Source organism: Protopterus annectens, chromosome 3.part0 (genome assembly GCF_019279795.1).
Source record: "Protopterus annectens isolate FY-2018-M chromosome 3.part0, PAN1.0, whole genome shotgun sequence".
NCBI lineage: Eukaryota > Metazoa > Chordata > Ceratodontiformes > Protopteridae > Protopterus > Protopterus annectens.
Window position 1 is genome coordinate 491,407,954 of NC_056731.1, and position 21,868 is coordinate 491,429,821.

General features: G+C 42.0%; 1 protein-coding gene across 1 annotated transcript in view; it reads right to left on the reverse strand.

The window, feature by feature from the left end:
- Positions 1–21,868, reverse strand: part of GLB1 (galactosidase beta 1) — a 1,256,403-nt gene that overhangs the window by 995,232 nt on the left and 239,303 nt on the right. The window contains exon 4 of the mRNA XM_044064915.1: positions 8,820–8,880. Within this exon, the coding sequence (XP_043920850.1) occupies positions 8,820–8,880 (61 nt within the window). The remainder of the gene's footprint in view (positions 1–8,819; positions 8,881–21,868) is intronic.

Consider the following 21,868-nt stretch of genomic DNA (forward strand, 5'->3'; position numbering starts at 1 on the left):
GAGAAGTTTGCACTGAACCTGTCAGCCAGTATGTTGGCAATGTCTGTAGGATCAGTAATCTTCACATCATTTTGAACTAGTTCTGAGCATATCTGGGAGTTTCCTCCTAGGTTTCTAACAAAGCTAAAGAAGGCCTTATGATGGTCTTTTGAGTCTTTAGCTATTTTTCTCTCGAAATTTGCTTTGGATGATTTTATGAGAGCTCTTAGTTTTTTACTTATAGTGATCAAGGGTGTCTTACCTTTTAAGGATTTTGCTCTATCTTGTAGTAGCTTCCTCCTTTTGTTGTAGAGTTTGTTTATGGCTGGGGTCCACCAGACTGGACGCTTGCCTTTGGTACAAAGAGTCTTTGTTTTGCTTGGGATTGCCTTATCCATGCAGTCCTGCAGGTGCTGGTAGAAGGCGTTTGTAAGTGATTCAGCGGCTTGAGTATTGTTTTCCGCCGGCTCGGGGGCTCCAGAACTGGGATGTGAAAAGATAAGGGTGTTCATGCTGGGACCAACAGATTTCAGAAACCACTGTATCTTTATCATGTGCAGTCTCATCAGAAGGTATCCTGAGCATCACAGATGCCATCAGACCCAAAATACTGAGGTGTTCCATCACACTGACTGAAGTCTGAGTGGAAAACCTTAGAAATGTAGCTAAATAAAGAAATATGTTTTGTCTGTGGAAGAAATGCTCTTTGAACTGAGGTGTCTAGTTGACATCCCAGGAACACAATCCTGTCTGAAGGAGTCAAGACTTTTGAATATTTTCTTGGAATCCCAGCTTGTCTAAGAGATCTCTCACCCATGAGAGAGTCATGACACTTTGAAAAACAAGCTAAGCAAGTCATCTAAATACAGAAAAAAAAAAACATGGATACTCTTGTAGCCTGTAATGAGGTATAACTGGAGCTAGACAGTTTGTGAACATCCTTGATGCAGTAGATAGTCTACTGGGTAAGGTAGAGAACTGATAATGTGATCCGGGCACAAAAACCTCAAGAAATGTCTGAACTCTGGATGGAGAGGAATGCAATAAGCATCTTAAAAGTACAGTGTTACCAAGAAACTTGAAAGAGGAAAAAAGGTAACAGGTGGTAAAGTGACAATTCTGAATCTGGACAATATCAAAAACAGGTTTAAGAAAGAAAGATCCAGAACTGGTCTCCTACCATTTTCTTTCTTTGGCACTAGGAACTTCTTGAATTAAAAAATCTTCTCTACCTGGCAAGAGCAACTAGCTCTCTCTCTCTCTTAGGGACTGCATGTAATGAAGAACATGTGGAATCAAGGGTCTGACCTGCAGGACGAGGAATGACCCCCTGGAAAGAAGAAATTTCCTCCCACTGCCATTTGTAATATTGACGAATGATGTTCAGAACTAATTTGTCTCAAACTGTTGCCAAAGAAAAAAAAATGGTGAGTCAGACTTTCTGGAAGGAAAAGGGGGACAGGATGGGAGGGGGTCACAAGGTATATCCAGCAGTCAGACTTATTGGACTGTCCTTGGTTTTGGGAAGTTCAAGACTTTTATGCAACCTCCTTTCCATTTCTTCTTGCATGTCTATTTACCTGAATTTTGCAGAAAATGTTTATTCTGTTTTTGTCAAAAATGGATGAGGAGATAGAAAATCCCTTGGACAATTTGGAAAAGGAGGGCTGAAAAATCTTAGATTCCCTGGATCAGCTTGCCCCTTTCATAACATGTTTTGATCACCTCTGCAACATAGAGCAGCCAAACACTAAATAGCCTATACATGGGAGAATTTAAAATTTTATTTTTATCATCTAGGAAGTTCTGAGAATGCAGACCTCCTCCAAACAGTACCAGTGGCCATGCCATAGCCCTGGAAGATGTATCAGAGTCATAACCACACTGCAGAGTAGTGATCTGTGCAACAGAAGAAACTCATTTATTTAAAGCAAATTTTTCCTCACAATAAGAAACAAATAAAACCAGTCAGAACAAACTTTAACAAAGGAGCCCAATAATATAAAATTCTGAAAAAAAGGTTGCAGGACTGTACACTTATCCCCCCATACCTATCAATAATTTTCCAATATTTATCAGAAAGAGTAGGATTTGCATTAGCCAAGTGCTCAGCAACAGTGATTCAACAAAAGCTACAGCTGTTGGGTCAGGAACAGTAAAAAGAATTAAAATACTGAGGAACTTTAAGCATCATATCTGCATTTTTATGGGCAGCTGGCTATCAAGAAAATTGCAGGCAGTAACTCAAACATTTTCTAAAAAGACAAAACAGGAGGAATGATTGTAGGCTCTGGAAAATCCTTCTAGAATGCATATTATTTTCTGAGGGCTGAGAAACCTTCATGTTCTCCCACTGAAAACACAGAGACACTCTATCAATAGTTTCTGAAAAAGAGAAAAACCCATACGGGGAATCAGAAACTAAGCTCTCCTCAGTCTGAATCAGAAATCTGAAGAAAAACCCTGTATCCATTCCGACAGCATCCCGCTCAGATTCAGAATCTTGAATCTGTTCAGGAAAAGCGGAATCCTTCTTTCTTTTACCAGAAACTACTTTACAAGAAGGATCAGTAGCCAGACTTGCACCTTAAGCCACACACAGTAAACTACTCCTATTGAACGAAATTTGAGAAGTAGATACATGCTTGTTTTTTTGTTTCTTTTTGGCAGGAAAAATGGGGCCAACCATGTTACTAATAGCAACTGCTTTCCCAGGTATTGGCACAGCATTTGCAGGGAAGCCTCCCTGTCCCTTCTCCCAGGATCAAAAAGAGTGGCTCTCCCTTGACCCCAACAGCCACAGAGAACATGGCTAAACCCCAGTCCACAGTGGCTGTAGGTGCTACACCAGAGGGATCTAGAGTATAACAAATGGCCATAGCAGAGTCGGCCACCTGCCACCTAGGCATATTGCTAGCCTGCTGTGGTGGAAAGGCTGTTTGCTTAACTGCTTCTTTTTTTTGGCTGGAAGAAGGACTGAACATGGGACCAGTAGTATGCCTCATGATCAAGCCAAAAATGGTACTTTAATCCTGAGGAAGACTAGCAGCAATTCCCAATAAACATGATCAGTTCACAAATGTTACCTTTTTGACAGAAAAAAAACACAACAAAAATCACTTTTAACACTATACCAGCCAATAAAATAACTTTCCTGAAGAGGAAAGTAATAAAATGTAAAAAGAAAGCTTTTTCCCCTAAGGTAACCAATCAACGCAGCCAAGGAATGCAGAAGCAGACAGCCGATCCTCAAAAGCTTCAGATGTGGGTACTCTTCAACAGCAGTAAAGCTCTGATGGCCTTCATGCCCAAACTTGTCTTTTACCAAGCTCAACTTGAGCTGCCTGACAGTTTGGGTGCACGGATGTTCCCCTCTAGCTTTGGAAGCTGGACGGCTGTTATATGCTTGGCAGGATAGAACACATATAGCTAAGACTGCTAAAGCAGTGATGATGAACATTTGAACAGCAGGTAAGGAATAAAACTGCTGACAACACGAGTCTGCACTATTAATACAGATAACAGACCAGCATATCAGGAATAAGAAGACTGTCTAAACATGAGAGTGTGCACCATTAATACAAATAACCAAATATTCTAATACAGCAGTCTGAACATATTAGTGTACTCTAATAATACAGATACCTGAACAGTATAGCATGTACAATGCAGTCATCTGAACATCTGAGTATGCACTAATATAAATGAGTGAACAGTATATCAGGTATAAGACAGCCATCTGAAAATGTGAGTGTGCACCATTAATACAGATAACTGAACAATATATTTGGAATAAGACAGCTGTCTGAACATGCGACTGTGCATCATTAATACAGATAACAGAACACTATATCAGGTATACAGCGGTCCCTAACCACCGGGGCCTCAGACCGGTACCGGACCGTTGAGCACTTGGTACCAGGTCATCACGTAAGTGAATGCCTGTATGAGTGTGTTTATGTGTTTGCGTGTGTGAGTGAATACGTTCATGAAAGCAAAATAATGTGTGTGTGTGTGTGTGTGTGTGTGTGTGTGTGTGTGTGTGTGTGTGTGAGATCGGGAGAGTAAGAGCGAAGTATGAATGAATGTGTAAGTGGGTGTGTGGTGTGTGGATCTGACAGTGAGAACGATCTATGAATGAATGCATGTATGTGAGTGTGGCATGTGGGTGTGACAGACAACGATGTGTGAATGAATGCAGGTATGAATGAGGAAGTGTGTGTGTGTGTGTGTGCGAGATCGGGAGCGATGTGTGAATGAATGCAGGTATGGATCAGGATGTTACTGAGTGTGTGTTTGATCGGGAGAGAGTAAGAGTGATGTGTGAGTGAATGCAAGTATGAATGAAGGAGTGACTGTGTGCGAGAGATCAGAAAAGAGTGACAGCGATGTTTGTGAATGAATGCAAGAGAGACTGCTCGTGTGAGTGGTATGGACGGAAAATACACAAACCTCATTGCTGCTGCCTCCAGTGATCACACACACACACACACACACACACACACACACACACACACACACACACACACACACACACACACACACACACACACACACACACACACACACACACACACACACACACACAATCACACAATACCTCTCAACCTCTTAGCAGTGCAAAAATCTGGACAAAGCCTAACAGAATGGGGGGACAAATAGGGACAGATTTTAAATAGTGCTCTTATTGCTGGAATAACACGATATGCCTTATTATGCATTTTTTCTGAAAGATATGAGGTTTGAAATACAAATGTATACTATTTAATGACTTCAGTCCTCATATCATCCCAGTGATTTGCCAGAAAAATCACAAAATTTATGAGGATCAGACCAAAACTCAGAGGGAAAAATCTGGACATTCTGCTAAAATCTGTATAGTTGAGAGGTATGAATACCTCTCAGCCTCTTACTTAGATCAAGAAATCTGGACAAAGCCAAAAACAATGGGGCGATAAAGGCACAAAATAGGGACCCTTTTAAAGTACTGCACTTACACACTTCGAAAGTTGATAGAGATGCAAGTTTTGCATTAGCATGAATTTTCTGAAGGGTATGAAGTATGAAACTCAACTGTCTGTCATTATTTTTTGACTTCAGCCTCAATGATCTCCCAGTGATTTGCCAGAAAACAATTTTATGAGAAAAAGACCAACAATATGAGGAAAAAATCTGGACATTCTGTGAAAATCTGTACAGATGAGAGGTATGCTGGACAGAGCGAAATAATAGGCACAGACTAAATGTTGCTCTTATAAACATAAGATCAGTCAGTTTGCCATTACGTTTCCTTACCTCTCAACCATAGTAGATCAACGTTATGCTGTTAAGCAGATTGTGCACTTTTTTTTTTTTGGTAATTACTGCCAAATGTCTTTTTATTGTACTTTGGAGGTTTTCTCCCCGGGTCTGGCCTCCTTGTTAAACAAATGTCAAATAAATAAATGAATATCTACTTTATTATGCACACCACAAGATGGCCGGTCCATGAAAAATTGTCTTACATTGATACTGGTCCTTGGTGCAAAAAAGGTTGGAGACCACAGAGGTATAAGACAGCTGTCTGAACATGTTAGTGTGCACTATTAATAGATACAATGGAACATTATTTTAGGAATAAGACAGCTGTTTGAACATGTGAGTGTGCATCATTAATACAGATAACCGAAACGTATATTATGTATAAGTCAGCCTTGTACACGAGTATGTACCATTAATCCAAATTACTGAACAGTATTTTTGTATAAGTCAGCTGTATACAAATGAGTGTGCACCACTAATACAAATAACTTGAAAAGTATATTATGTGTAAGTCAGCCTTGTACATAAGTATGTACCACTAATCCAAACAACTGAACAGTATTTTTGTATAAGTCAGCCGTGTACAAATGAGTGTACACCATTAATACAGATAACTGAACAGCATTTTATATGTAAAATGCCTGTCTACACGACAGTGCAGCACTAATGCAGATAACTGAATAGTACATTAGGTATAAAACAGCTGTCTACACATGAGCATGCACCACTAACCCAGATAACTGAACAGTATATTTGGTAGAAGACCGCTGTCTACACAAGTGTGTGCCATTAATCCAGATAACTGGACAGTATTTTACGTATAAGACAGTTGTATATACATGACTGGGCAAAACTTATACTCCCTCGGTGACCATCTCCCACCCTATACAAGCAGTCATCTCACACATCCACTCAAACAACATGTAAATAAAACAACATGCAACCTAAGTTTAATCCAGAAATATTAATTACTACAGTACCATCTCAGCAACCTAAAACTCCTTCCCTCAGTTGATGCTGTTAATGAACTCAATACAACTTTCCTAAATATCCTAAATTGTCTTGCACCCCCCTAGAAAGAAGAGTCCAAAAACAAATAATGCAATTTGACTATCCAAAAAGTTTAGAATAATAATGTAGGACAGAAAAGCAAGAAAAGAACAGTGAAAATATTACAGCACCATTATCTCGAAAACTTCAGAATGCTCCACAACCATACTAGAAAAAACTATAATACAACAACTTTCAGAACAACAGTAAAATAATCCAAAAACAATTCTGGCCAGCCATTAAATAAATCTTACATCTTGGCCAAAAATTCAGCCCTAACCTCTCTCCCTATTAACTCACCATTCAAAATTGCCAAAGAATTCAACTCTTATTTCATAGATAGTACAGCATCCCTAACCAAGGATTACCCAACATCTTATCCCAAACCGAGCCCAACAACCACGTTACCACATCCACGTACATATTCAAACCTATGCACACAAACTATAAGAATTATAAACAAACTCAAAACATGCTGTACTTCACTTGATGATCTTCCAAGTGAGTACCTTAAAATCACAGCCAAAAGCATTGCCTATCCGGTCCCAAAAAAAAAAAAAAAAAAACTGGTCAGCCCAAGACTCCCACATTCACTCGCTCTCTGGGAAAAAAGAAAATCACACAGTACCCCTCTACAGAAAAAAAATCCATTAGACATCACTAACTTTACACATTTAGCAACTGTATCCCTTTTCTCTTAAATACTTGAAAAAGGAGTTAAAAAACAACTGCTAAACAATCTCCTGCAGGAAGAACTCATGTCCCAGACACAATACAGCTGACATTCCTCCCAAAGCACTAACACTACACATCTAACCTTTATAAATACTAGCAACAAACCTAGAAAGCTTTACAGAGCCAAAAACTTTCTCACCAGCACAACTACAACTTCACTTGCCATTACTTACCTCCTCCCCTCATTATTTTATGGTGCTCCCATGCTTACTAACCTCCTGGCATCACAAAAAGCAAAACTTGAACAATGCTATAAAGTGGGTAAATTTACAGTAAATACCCCTTTCAAATCCCATGGTTGTACAGCAGTAGAAAGCCTAAATTGGTTAGAACTATCCCATCAACTAACATATATATAGCTTCTCACCACTTATAAAATTATCCAGCATCCATGTCTGGCACTAAATACATTCTATACAACTATGTTCCCAATAGGGCATTACAATCCAATAACCAAAAACTCCACTCTGTCCACAAACCTATCACATCTGCTGGGCATGGTCTGTACTCGTGCCATGTAGCCAAGGCCTGGAACTTCTTACCTGTATCCTTCAGGTCAATGCCCTCCCCCTCCAGTCCTTTAAAACCATTCTGAAAGACTTCCTAGCCAAAGGCTGGCTGTGTTCTTGCTCATCCCCAGGATGAACTGTGCACCTAAATATGAACTACCACCTATTCATACCTTACACCCCCTTCTTTACACATTTCCTCACTTCAATCAATTTCTCTTCCAACTCTCTTATCTAAATACAACATAACCTTGTTTTATTCTCCCACTTCATATTGCAACTCTTATTTGTATTACACAAACTTACCTTTAATTTCTCTAAACTGGCTAAAATTTCTCTAAATATCAAATCACTGTCATACTCACATCTATTCTTAACCAATTATTTTTTATTTTTATTGTATTATTTTTGAAGATTATAAAATTATTCTCCTTACAATATTTTTGTAATACTTAGAGTTTTTTCCCTGGGCTTCTTCTAAAAATGGGCACCTAATTAGCTGGACTTTCCCAGTAATCAAATATCAATAAATAATACAGGCAAGTGAATAATACATCAGGTATAAGAAAAGTTTCCAAAATTGTTATGTAACAGAATAGTACATCAAATACAACCATCGTCTACACATGAGTGTGCGCATCATTAACACAGATGACTGAATAGTATAAGATGGCTGGCTGTTAGGTGTGCATCGTTAATCCAGACAAAAGAACAGTATATCTGGAATGACATGGCTTTCTGAACTTGTAAGTGTGTACTTTATAGAGATAGATGAACAATACTGTAGCTACAAAACAGCTGTCTGTACATGTCAGTATGCATCATTAACACAAGTAATTTAACAGTATATATCAGGAATAAGACCGCTCTCAAACGGTGTGTGTGTGTATGCGTGCACCATTGATACAGATAACTGAACAGTACACAACAGCTGTCTAAACAAGCGAGTTTGCACCATTAATAGAGGTAACTGAACAGTATATCACATCTGAATTTGTGTGTGTGTGTGTGTGTGCACCATTAATACAGATAAATGAACAAGATATGACAGCTGTCTGCACATGTGAGTATGCTCTATAGGTTCTTTAGGCTATGATATACATATTACTTGAATATAACATTATAATGGAACAAACATACTTCTAAACACTGAACAGCTAAAAACTGCCACCATTAGAGTTTGAGCATCCAGAAATTGTCAGCTATGTCAGAAAATCACAGACATATTAAGTGCAATAATCTTACCTGGGTCACTAGACCGAAGAATAACAGTGTCTTTCTTTAATATCCATGCAGGCAGGCTTCCCTGGAAAGGTAAAGAGTAATAGAAGTACTTTAATGAAACACTGCTGCACTTCTGGGAGAACACTTCTCATTCTTCCATAGGTAACTAAGAAATAAAGCTTAGACTCCAAGCTTCAAACGCTTTGTCTTGGGTTTAATAAATCTTGTTTCAATATTAGAATAACGTATAAATGCGGCCACTAAAATATATATATATATACATACACATACATACATCTCAGATGTAGAAGGTACAGACTGCATCTTCCATTTTGCTGGAGATGTAAAAATCTTTTAATCACTTAAGTGCCTCAGTGCATTGTGCACTGCTTCTATAAGGTACAAGTTCATTCTAGATTCCTACTTCAGTTCATGTACAAATACAAAAATAGTCTTTATAACTAATATCAACTATTTTCTCGGAAAGTCTGTTGCATTGTCTTTCTTCTACTTTTTATGTTAATATTACTAACTGCAATCTCACCAAGCAGATAAATGCAAAATAATCCACACTAGTAAAGTATTTACAAGTAGTTAAAAGCGAATTCCAGCCTGTTCATAATCTGTGTCTTTAATGTCTGAAGTATTCTCAATACATGCTCACTAACTGTTGTATACAACTATAACAGGAGATGAGGAAGAAGAGCACAGTGCTGATGATACCAAAGAGAGGAAACTGTTATTAGATGAGTTACTGGGAGCAACATGAACAGGGACTTGGATCCAAAAAGTAGTAGCTTCATTTTAGTCCTTCCAAACACATAGTGCCTTACCAGGGAAAGGGTAACACTAAGGGTGGACTATGCAACCTTTAGCAATCATACTTCAAATGTGTGAGGAGAAAGTCTTGTGAGATTATTTTTATAGCAAGTCTAAAACGCTATGCACAGAATAAAAGTGGCAACCACAATCAAACCAAACCAAATACTGAGGTGTATAGCAATGCATGGAATCCCCCACATCGAAAGGTGATACTGCATCCATCACGCACTGGTAAGTCTGTAAATACAACACTACAAGCAGTTCTGGGAGTTCTACAGTGAAAGGAGATTGTCATACGCTATGAGTTTGGAGACTGGAAAATAGGACAGTAAGTGGAACAGGTAATATGGCGTATGAGGAGAAGCTAAGAGAGCTAGATGTAGTGAGAAACTCCCTGGATTTGATAAGTGTAAACAGCACCAAAACAAGTGTGAGGAAATCACAAGAGAGGAAGCACGGGGGTGGGTACAAGATAACATGATCATCACTTCAAAGAAATGCAGTTTCAGCTAGCTATACAGAAAGATGTTTTCAAGGAGAAGATGAATGGTTGGTGGAATCAATTTCCAAAATGGGTGGTAGAGACAAAGATTTAAAGCCTTCAATATCTTGGACTATTAGACAAGATAAAGGCAGGAGTGGTAGCTACCTTCAATTAAACTATAAAATTCAAACAGATTAGACAGAATCACATCTTTATTACGTTTCTGATGCAGTGCTATATTAAGTTACATTATGTTACTTCAGTGACACACAAGAGAAGCATCATCCAAAGAAAGTACAGTTGTGTACCTACCATAAATGTAGATGTTAGAGTGTATTCACTGTTGCAGTCATTACAATTGGGTTATCCTGCTGGCAGGCTACCCACAGTCGGCCTGAATTCCAAAGTCTAGGTCCGGCATCGGTTGTTGTCACCTCCTCCCTGACGTCAGTGCGCCAGGGGTATAAAAGATGCAGCAGACGCCATTTTCTTCAGTTTTTCTTGCCCCAGATGTCAGGTGCCCCCAAAAGGGTAGGCTAAAAATATGTCAATAAAGCATGCATGCACCAAGTAACAAGTTTCCTTCATCTACAATTAAATACACCACATAGCTTGTATAGAATAGAGAAGTACAGATAAGGTCCAGCAAAGATAAGGCGGATGGTGGGTGGGTAACTTGGACTGCAACAGTGAATACACTTGAACATCTACATTTATGGTAGGTACACAAGTGTACTATGTTCATCGTGTATCACTGTTGCAGTCATTACAATTGGGTTGAATCCCAAAGCTAAAGTTGGGAGGCTGGAACTAGATAGAATTAGGAGCGGCTATGAGGCCCTGCAGTACTGTAGTGGCAAAGCCTGCCCTGGATTTGGAGTAGAGTGGTAAGTGGTAGTGCTTTGTAAAAGTGTGCAATGAACTCCAGGTTGCAGCCTCTAAAATGTCTTTGGTTGGCACTCCTCTGAGAAAGGCTGCTGAAGTGGCTGCTGCTTTGGATGAATGTGGCCTAATGCCCTTAGGCACTGATTTGCCATGTTGAGAATAGCATAAATGAATGCAGTGACCTATCCACTTTGAAATAGTCTGCTTTGAGATAGCCTTTCCTTGTGATCCTGCAGCATATGCTACCAGTAATTGCTCAGCCTTTCTGAAAGCTTTGGTTCTGTCCAAGTAGAAGCGGAGCTGTCTGTGTATGTCGAAAGAATGCAGAAGTTTCTCACCCTTATTCTGTGGGTTTGGATAAAAGGTAGGTAAATGAATAGTTTGGATGAGGGTCACACTGGACACTGCCTTAGGCATAAATGTGGGGTTTGTCCTTAGAGAAACCCTATCTGGATGGAAAATGATAAAAGGTTCCACAGCCATGAGTGCCTGTAGCTCTGAGACTCGTCTTGCAGAGGTTATTGCTAGGAACAGAGTGGTTTTCCATGATAAAAATTTTATATCAGCTGTAGCGGCTGGCTCAAAAGGAGACAGAGTAAGTTTTTCCAAGACATAATTGAGGTCCCATGCAGGTATTGGTGATCTCCTTGGGGGGCGTAAATTTTTGGCTCCTCTGAGGTACTGCCTTAATAAAGGATGAGAAAAAATAGGTGGCTCTGTAATGTAATGAGCTGAAATGGCAGAGGCATGAATCTTAATTGATGAAAAGGATAGGCCTTTGTCCAGCATCTCAGTTAAGTATTGCAAAATCTGAGTGATATTTTGAACAATCAGGTCAATTCCTTGTGACTGGTTCCAAACACAGAATCTCTTCCATTTTTCCGCATAAGATTTTCTGGTAATGGGCCTTCTGGCCTCCAAGATAACATCCATCACCGCTTTAGAGAGAGGTGTGTTTTGAAAAGCTGCATTATCCGCCATGCTGCCAGATTTAAGGTCCTGATGAATCTGAGGTAATGTCCATGCTGGGCACTGAGTCAAGTTCCTTAGGATTGGGTACCAGTGCTGGTGGGGCCAGTCTGGGGCAATCAGTATCATTTTTGGCTTCTCTCTGACCTTTAGGAGTACCTTGGGGAGGAGAGGCAGTGGGTTAAAGGCATATACTGTTAAGTTTTTCCAGCTGAAAGATAGAGCATCCACTTTCCATGCTTGCTTGTGATAAGTCCTTGTGCAGAATCTCTGTAGTTGGCAGTTGTGAGGGGAGGCAAATAGATCTATGTCCGGGCATCCCCAATTCCTTGTTATCATGTTGAAGACTTGTGGATCCAATTTCCACTCATGGGGATCCATGAGGTTTCTGCTTAGTTTGTCTGCCAGAGTATTTATCTTTCCTGGCAGGAATTGTGCTTGCAGATGTACTTGGAAAGTCAATGCTGTGTCCCACAAGGTCATGGCTAGTCTGCAAAGGGGGTAGGAATGTGTGCCTCCCTGCTTGTTTATGTACCACATGACTGTAGTATTGTCCATCTTTATCAGTAGTTGTCCTGGATGAAGTAGATCCTTGAAGGCTGTCAGGGCATTTTGAGCAGCTGGCATCTCTTTTTGATTGATATGTAGATGCATTTGGATTGTGGACCATGAACCCTGAATACATCTTCCTGCCATGTGGGCCCCTCAGGCATAACCTGATGCATCTGTTGTCAATGTCTGCCTGGCTGGGGGTATGGTGAATGGCTGCCCCTTGTTGTGGTGACAGGCCTTTGCCCACCATCGAAACTCCTGTTGCAGGCAGGGAATGAGTGTAATTATTGTTTCCAGGCTGTGGCAATGTTGAGTCCAAACACTTTTTAGATACCATTGTAGTTTCCTCATATGCAGTCTTGCATATGGAATTAGCAGAATGCAGGATGCCATAAAGCCCAAAGCCTGCAGAATTTTTCTTGCAGTTAACTGGGTGTTTGTTGCCAACATTTTGAAATAAGTAGTCAGTTGCCTTTGTTTGTCTGGCGTGAGATAATCCATCTGTGCAGTTGTATTTAAGCTTGTACCCAAGAATATTATCTCTTGAGAGGGTACAAGTTTTGATTTATTTTCGTTTACTGTGTACCCTAGGCATGTTAATAATCTTTTTACAAACACCAGATGCTGTAGTAAAATGTCCTTGTTTTCTGCTTGAATAAGGCACTCATCCAAGTAAGGATATATTTGTATTACTCTTTGTCTGCAAAATACAATTACTGGTGCCAGGCATTTTGTGAAGACCCTGGGAGCAGTAGATAAGCCAAAGGGCAGTGCAGAGAATTGGTAGTGCATTGAGCCAGCTATGAATCTGAGGTATCTTCTGCATGATTGTCTGAATGGGGCATGCAGGTATGCCTCTTAGGTCTAAAGGTACAAGCCAAGCCTTCTTGCTCAGCATGGTCAGAAGCTGCTGCAGAGTCAACATTTTGAAATTTGGAATATCCAGGTATGTGTTTAGAATAGATAGGTCCAGTCTTGGCCTCCAGACTTTGTCTGTTCTGGGCACCAAGAAAAGTCTCGAGTAAAATCCTTGTCCCTGCTCTTGCTGTGGTACTTGCTGAATGGCCCTCATGTCCATGAGGGATGAAACTTGCTTTTGTGCCTCTGCCCATTGATTTTTTGGCAGGTCTGGCATACCGTTTGCCCTTGGCAGGGTGTGAAAGTGGAACCTGTAACCTTGTGACACTATGTTCAAGACCCATTTGTCCTGGGTGATTAGGTGCCATTTTTGAGAAAAAAGTGCTAGTTTTCCCCCTAAAGGAGCTGCCAGAAGATAAGTGCTTGCCGCTGTCAGGGGGAAGTCATTGGGACTGCTTTCTGTATGGCTCTGATTTGTCTTCTCCGCTTTTGAAGGTAGAAGCACCCCATTGTTTAGATCTGTATGAGCCTGGGGGCTGGGATCTGCCTCTAGGGCGTCTGTATCTGCCTCTTTCTGGCCTGTCCAACACTGGAAAGGATCAATTCTTTGTAAGCCAGTGTCTGCTAAATCTTGGAGGCTGTACCTGTAAGAAATCCTTGACTGTTTGCATAGATTTGGCTTTGTCCTCCATTTTCTTCAACACCAAACAAGGTATCATGCTGTAATGGAGCATCTAATAATTTTGCTTTAACATGATCAGGCGGATTCTGTTCCTTTAACCCAAGCATGCCTCCTAATGACAGAACCTGTAACAGCGGCTCTGCAGGAGGCCTCCAAAGAAACAAAACCACATTGTAAAGTATGCTTTCCCACTTGTTCAGCTGCATGCAATAAATCCCGCATTTCTTTATTTTCTGCACATTCTGAATTTGCCAACATTTTCTGTTTAAGCAGTGACATAATGTATTGTCGATATTTAAGCATATGAAACTGACAATTTAAAGCCCTTATAGCCAAGGTAGTAGAAGTGTAAATCTTTTTCCCCATCTGTCCAGTGCCCTGGAATCTCTGTCAGAGGGGGTAGGGTTTTTTGCAGTGGAAGCCTTGACCCCCTTGGGACCCTGAGAGATAGTTTCTGGGTCAGCAGGGTTTTTAAAAATAAATTTGTGGGAGTCTGGAACCCTGTAGTATCTGTCTGGCTTAACAGGAGCTGGAGGTAAGGAGTCAGACTGGACTCTGAAAATACATCATCTACAATGTCTAGCACAGGTGGAGTAGCAAGGGGCCTGTGCTGAGGCAGTAAAAGAAAGTCTCTGAGCTTTTCCTTAGATTCTGAATAATCTTGGCACTCCCAGTGGAAGTGCTCCCTCATGGTATGCAGTGTTTCCCCAAAAGAATAATCCTCAGGAGGAGAAGCTGAGGGGATAGATTCTTCAGCATCAGAATCCTCATAAGGAGGAAGAGAGTATTCCTGATCAGAAGAGGAATCAGATGAAATGGAAACTTGATCTGAAGATTCGTATTCTATCTCTTGCCTAGGCCTCTTGCCAGGAGGGGGATGAGAAAGTACAGTTTTGTACCTACCATAAATGTAGATGTCCGAGAGGTATGTATCTGCAGTCCTAACAAATGGGTTGTCCTGCCTCAGGCAGCCCCTCGGTCGGCCGGATTCCAAAGTCTGGGTCTGGCCTCGGCAGATGTCGCACTTCACCCGACGTCATAGCTGCTGTTTATTGGGTATAAAGGCATCAGCCGATGCCATCTTCCTCAGTGTTTCTTGCCCCAGATGCCAGGTGCCCTCTAGGAAGGCTAAATTTGGATAATTCAAATGGTTCCAAACAGTAGAGAGCAAACAAAATAAGCATGTATATACATATATACAAACAAATACACCATAATAGATTCCCCCAGCCAGCTATAAGATGGGCAAATACCCTAGGAGTACCACAGAGGGGAAGGAGGGTGGCTAATCCTGACTGCAGATGCATACCTCTCGGACATCTACATTTATGGTAGGTACAAAACTGTACTATGTCCTTCAAGGATGCATCTGCAGTCCTAACAAATGGGTGGAATACCATAGCCAAACTGGGGGAGGAGGCACTAAGATGCTTATGGTGTAGCTAAGATCCCTTGCAAAACAGCAGTTGCAAAACCTGCTCGGGATCTGGAGTATAAAGGTAGAGTATAATGCTTGGCAAATGTATGCACGGAGCTCCAAGTAGCAGCTTCTAAAATGTCTTTGGTAGCCACTCCTCGTAGGAAAGCTGTAGTAGTGGCTGTAGCTCTCGTGGAGTGAGGTCTGATGTTTTCTGGAGTTGTCTTTCCATGAAATGAGTAACAAAATCTAATGCAATTTCCTATCCATTTTGAGATTGTCTGTTTTGAAATTGCTTTTCCTTCCATTCCTGTTGCATACGCTACCAGAAGCTGGTCAGTCTTTCTGTTGGTTTTGGTTCTGTCCAGATAATAGCGCAATTGCCTGTGCACATCCAATGTATGTAATAATCTTTCCCCCCTGTTCTGTGGGTTGGGGAAGAATGTTGGCAGGTGGATTGATTGGTTCAATGATACCCTGGAGACCACTTTTGGCATAAAAGTAGGATTAGTTCTCAAGGACACTCTATCCTGATGGAAGTTAAGGAAGGGTTGTACTGCCATTAATGCCTGTAGTTCAGAAACCCTTCTTGCTGAAGTGATTGCAAGCAGGAAAGCAGTTTTCCAAGATAAGAACTGTAATTCTGCTGTTGCTGCTGGTTCGAAAGGGGGAAGTGTTAACTTTTCCAGCACAAAGTTAAGGTCCCATGTAGGCAAAGGTGGCTTCCTTGGAGGCTTTACATTTTTAATTCCTCCCAGAAACTGCCCGAGTAGAGGATGAGAGAAGACTGGAGGATCCATGTTGTATTCTGCTGAAATTGCTGATGCATGAATCTTAATGGAGGAGTAAGACAGGCCATTGTGGAAAAGTTCTGCTAAGTATTCCAGGAAGTTAGCTATGCTTGCTAATGATACATTTTCTCCTTTTGCTGTACTCCAAATGAGGTATCTTTTCCATTTGGCTGAATAAGTCTTCCTTGTGGAGGGTCTGCGAGCCTCCAGGATAATGTCTTTAACCCTCTGAGATAAGTCTGGGTTATTTTGCTTTATGTGATATTCCAAGCAGCTAGCTGCAGTGTTTTCAAGTTTGGATGTAGGATTTTGTAGTTGTTCTGTGTTAGCAGTAAAGGAACCAGAGGTAGAGGCCATGCGTGTGTCCGAGACATACTCCTCAGTAGCGGGTACCAATGCTGCCTCGGCCAGTCTGGAGCTATCAGGATGATCCTTGGGTGATCTTCTTTGATCTTCAGTAGCACTTTGTGCATCAAAGGAAGAGGTGGGAATGCATATGCTGTCAGGTTTTCCCAACTGAAGGATAGGGAGTCCACCTTCCAAGCAAGAGGGTGGTATGTCCTTGTGCAGAATTTCCTCAATTGGTGGTTGTGTGGGGATGCGAACAGGTCTATTTCTGGTAGTCCCCATTTCTTTGTAATGGTTTTGAAGATGTCTGGATGCAACATCCATTCGTGGGCATCCGTGGTAGTTCTGCTTAAGGTGTCTGCCAGTGCATTTTCTTTTCCTGGCACACATTTGGCCTGGAGTTGAATGTTGTGGTTCAGAGCCACATTCCACAGGTCCATTGCCATCCGGCATAGAGGATATGAGTGTGTGCCTCCCTGTTTGTTGATATACCACATGACTGTGGTGTTGTCCGTCCTTATCAGTAAATGACCTTGTTGAAGAAAAGGTCTGAATGTCTGAAGTGCCTGTTTCACTGCCAGCATCTCTTTTTGATTGATATGCAGGCTCAGCTGGTCTTGTGTCCATAGGCCTTGTATACACTTGTCCACCATGTGTGCCCCCCAGTCTAGGTCTGAGGCGTCCGTGGTGATAGTCTGGCTTGGTAGAGGTTTGTGGAAGGGCAGACCTCTGTTCATCTGACAGGCCTGAGCCCACCACCGGAATTCTTGTTTCAGGCATGGAATTATTGGAATCTGGGCTTCTAGACTGTGCTTGTGTTGAGACCATAAATTCCTTAGGTACCATTGCAACTTCCTCATATGTAGCCTGGCATGTGGAATCAATATTATGCAGGATGCCATGTATCCGAGGGCTTGCAGGACTTTCCTTGCTGAAAGCTGGTTCTGCGTTGTTAATGCCATGAAATAGAGTGGTAGTTGCTTTTGCTTTTCTGCTGTGAGAAATGACATTTGCTTTGTTGTGACCAGTTCTGCACCCAAGAATGTTATCCTTTGGGATGGTACCAGCCTTGACTTTTTCATGTTGACTGTGTATCCCAGGGCTTGCAGTAGTTGTATAACCTTTTCCAAATCTTTTGTTAATTTGGTCTTGTTGTCCGCTTGTATCAGGCAGTCGTCCAGGTATGGGTAAATTTGAATTCCTGAAGCCTGCAATGAGCGAGTACCGATGCCAGGCATTTCATGAATACTCTGCGGGCAGTAGATAAGCCAAAGGGCAATGCTGAGAATTGATAATGCTCTGATCCTGCAAGAAATCGGAGGTATCTTCTGCAATCTGGTCGTATAGGGACGTGCAGGTATGCCTCCTTGAGATCTAGAGTCACCAGCCAAGACTCCTTGCCCAGCATGGGAAGAAGTTGCTGTAGGGTCAGCATTTTGAATTTTGGAACAATGAGATATGTGTTCAGAGCGGACAGGTCGAGAATAGGTCTCCATTGGTTTTCTTTTCTTGGAACCAGGAATAGTCTGGAGTAAAATCCTAGCCCTTGTTCCATAGACGGTACCTTTTCTATAGCTCTCATCCTTAGTAGGTGGTTGATTTGTTGTAGAGCATTTGTTTTTTGGTTTGGTGGTAGGTTTGGCATTCCTCTCTTTTTTGGTAGAGTGTGGAAGTGAAACCTGTAGCCTTTGTCTATTGTCTGTAAAATCCATTTGTCTCCTGTAATGTAATGCCAGTTTACGGAAAATAAGGCAAGCTTTCCGCCTAAGGGTGCTTGCAATTGTTCCCTGGTAGGCGGTATCAGAGTCAAGTCATTGTGTCTGTCCTGTTGGAGTGGTCACAGCTGGATCTGTGGCAGTACCTCTCTGGTTGTTGGGCTGCCACTGACGTCCCCTGTAGGCACCTCTGGATTGACCTCTGCCTCTTGGGCGCCTATTTCTGCCTCTCTGTGCTCTGGAGGTATCTGGAAAGGACCAATTCTTCAAAGGCCAGTTTCTACTAAACCTCGGAGGCTGGACCTGTAAGAAATCCTTTACTGTTTGGACAGATTTTGCTTTTTCTTCCATCTTTTTTAGCACTTGCTGTGCAGGGGAACCAAACAAACTTTGTTTCTCCATGGGAGCACCTAGAAGCTTTGACTTTACATGGTCTGGTAGGGATTGCTCTTTTAACCAGGCATGCCTTCTAATCACTGTTCCAGTCATAGCTGATCTAAAGGAAGCCTCCAGTGCATCATAGCCGCATTTTAAGGAATGATTACTGACCTGCTGAGTGTTATGTACCAAATCCTGAAGGGACTTACGGTCTATAGGTTCAGGAGAGGACAGTTTTTTATTTAGCTGGTCTAACAAAAATTCCTGATACTGAATCATGTGGAATTGACAGTTTAAGGCCCTAGCCGAAAGAGTAGCAGAAGTATAAACTTTTTTACCCCATCTCTCTAATGCTCTAGATTCTCTTTCAGAGGGAGGGTTTTGGCAGAGGCAGCTGCTACAGCTTTGGGGCCCTGTGAAATGGTTTCAGGATCTGCAATAGGAGCCTTATACAAGTGAAAGTGTGTGTCCGGGACCCTGTGATATCTGTCGGGCTTGGCAGGGGCCGGGGGAATAGAGTCAGGGGCAGTACAAGCATCATTATAAGCATCATCAACAACTGTGAGTACTGGAGGAATGGCTAAAGGCCTATGCTGTGGTAAATGTAAAAAGGTCCTAAGCCTTTTCCTTGAATCTGAAAAATCCTGTCCCTGCCATTGGAAATGCTCTCTCATAGCATGTAAAGTTTCCCCAAAAGAAAATTCCTCTGGAGGAGAGGCAAAAGGAATGGAGTCTTCTGCATCGGAATCCTCATAAGGAGAATATGGGCCTTCTGGAGGACCTGTGTTGTCTGAATCATCCGAGGAGTAGTCTGTAGAAACAGGATCCGGGGGCTCTGCTCTAGGCCTCTTCTCTGGAGGGGGTTGAGAGGCCCTGTCTGGGCAGGGTTGCCAGATTTCCAGCAACCCAGGTAGGGACAAAAAAAAAATAGAAGGTCTCTCACGAAGTGAAGACCAAAAAAAAAAAAAAAAAAAAAAAAAAAGGTCTTTAATGCGGAACACAGTTCTATATATACAACACTACTTATAAATCCAAACTGTGCTTGAAGTCAGCTGCACTTCAGATAAATGTCACTGGATCTTTAATCCAAACACTGTGTCTTCCCCATTTACACAATGACAATGTTGACAAGTTGAGTCAAACTTCCAAAAGAAATACATAGATTGCTGAAGGTCAATACAAAGACATGTAACAGTTCTAAGGACTAGCAGCACTAGACAAGCTGCTCATATATTAGAATATTTACAAGTATGCACTGGGTCAAACCTGCACCACAGTCCCCTTGCAGAAAACTAGCTAAATCACTCAGTACATAACTCATTTTAGTGTCTTGGGCTTCTGTGAGCAGTTCGGGTTAAAACATCCAGAAGACAAGGGACTCCTAAAGTAATGGAATAGAACAGCAGCTGAGCAACTCAATGGTGGAGCAAACACTGCTTCCTCAAACATCTTAGTTTCACAGTTGTGCTCCCAGCTGAGTTGCCTTCAGTGTATTAGGCAGCACCCACCCTTCCACAGCAGGTGGTATTGCCATGGCTTCTTTCCACTCTTCACTTACTTAACTAGCACACGGAGCAAAAACTTGCCCACCTCTAAATTTCTTTGATTTGTGTGACCCTGCCTCTATCCTCCTTAGTGTTCCATTTCTTGACCTTTGCACAGACGTTACTACTTACATCCAGCTCCTGAATTCAGACATAAAGTCTCTCATTTAATGTCCATTATGTGCAAATCACCAGCATCTCTCAACAACTCGTAATCTATCATCAGTTCCCAGCAATTTGGTCTGATTGCACATGACTTATTGACTCACCTTTGGGGCAAGCAGACTGAAAAATGCAAAGCTTTTCATAGTCTGAGTCTCTCTGGTTAGACTATACTAATATGATGACCTCTTCTCACCCCTCCATCATGAACTGCCGCAGACTGTTGGCTAATCGGTATGCCCGAAGACTTTAGGTTCCATTCCACAGTGGTGAGAAAAAAAAAAAAAAGGTCTTTAATGCGGAACACAGTTCCGCATTAAAGAACTGAGCTAACTCACTCTGCCTGCAATAAACACTGAGCTTCTCGTGTTTAATGCATTGCAGTTCCGCATTAAACACGAGAAGCTCCGTGTTTAGCGCTTTTGATTGGCCGTATCGGCATATGGGCCAATCAAAAATCGCTAAACACGGAGCTTCTCGTGTTTTAATGCGGAACACAAGAAGCTCCGTGTTTAGCAATTTTTGATTGGCCCGTATGCCAGGTATACGGGTCAATCAAAAAAAAAAACAAAGTGGAGGCTGGCCGGGATTTAAACCGGCAGGGCGGGACTCGGGATCAGGCTACTGATCTCGGGACAGTCCCGCCCAAATAGGGACGTCTGGCAACCCTGTGTCTGGGTGAGGTTGGGAACCCCTGATCAAAGAAATGAGATCCTCAGCCAAGCTGAGCATTTGGGAACTGGAGGTAGGCCTGTGTGAGGGGGTTTTAGCAGGCAAGGCCTTAGAAGCTTTAGCTGCTTTAGCCCTAGAAAAAGCCTTGATAGACATAGATGCAGGGGGCCTAGCAGCTCCACGTGCAGGAGTAGAAATGTCTAAAGGAATAGTATCAGATAAATCCTGGGAGCCTGCTACAGCAGGGGTAAGTTCAGTAGCGGATTCAGCCATGCTGTGTGAGGCCTCGGCTATCGGAGGCAAGCTTTCGGCCAAAGGAAGAACCGAGGACTCTGTTTCGGCCGAAACCGAGACACTCGCGGTTGGCTTAACCGTGGTTTCGGCCGAAACCGCGGGCCGCGAGTGTCGGTCCTTTTCCTTATGCTTTTTAGCTAATTGTGAAGTCGGAGTCTCCGACGGCATTTTGTAAGCAAAAGCGGGACCAAAAAACTCCTCTGCAAACTCCGACCGACGTGTAAGTGTCCGTCGGTTGAAGGAAGCACAGACTAGACAAGCTGATACGTCGTGGTCTGGGCCTAAGCAAGGAAGGCAGTAAGAGTGGAAATCCTTATGAGGTATTTGTTTCCCACAAGTTAAACAATTATTTACTTTTTCTGACATCGGCTGAGGCAAGAAAGAGTCCCCAACAGGGTACTTAGCTTTTTAGAAGTCTTCGGTAGTAGTAATCTCTGGAACTGACCGACCGGCACTTGCGAACAGCTTCTGCTTCGAGCACCGCGCGGCAAGAAAGA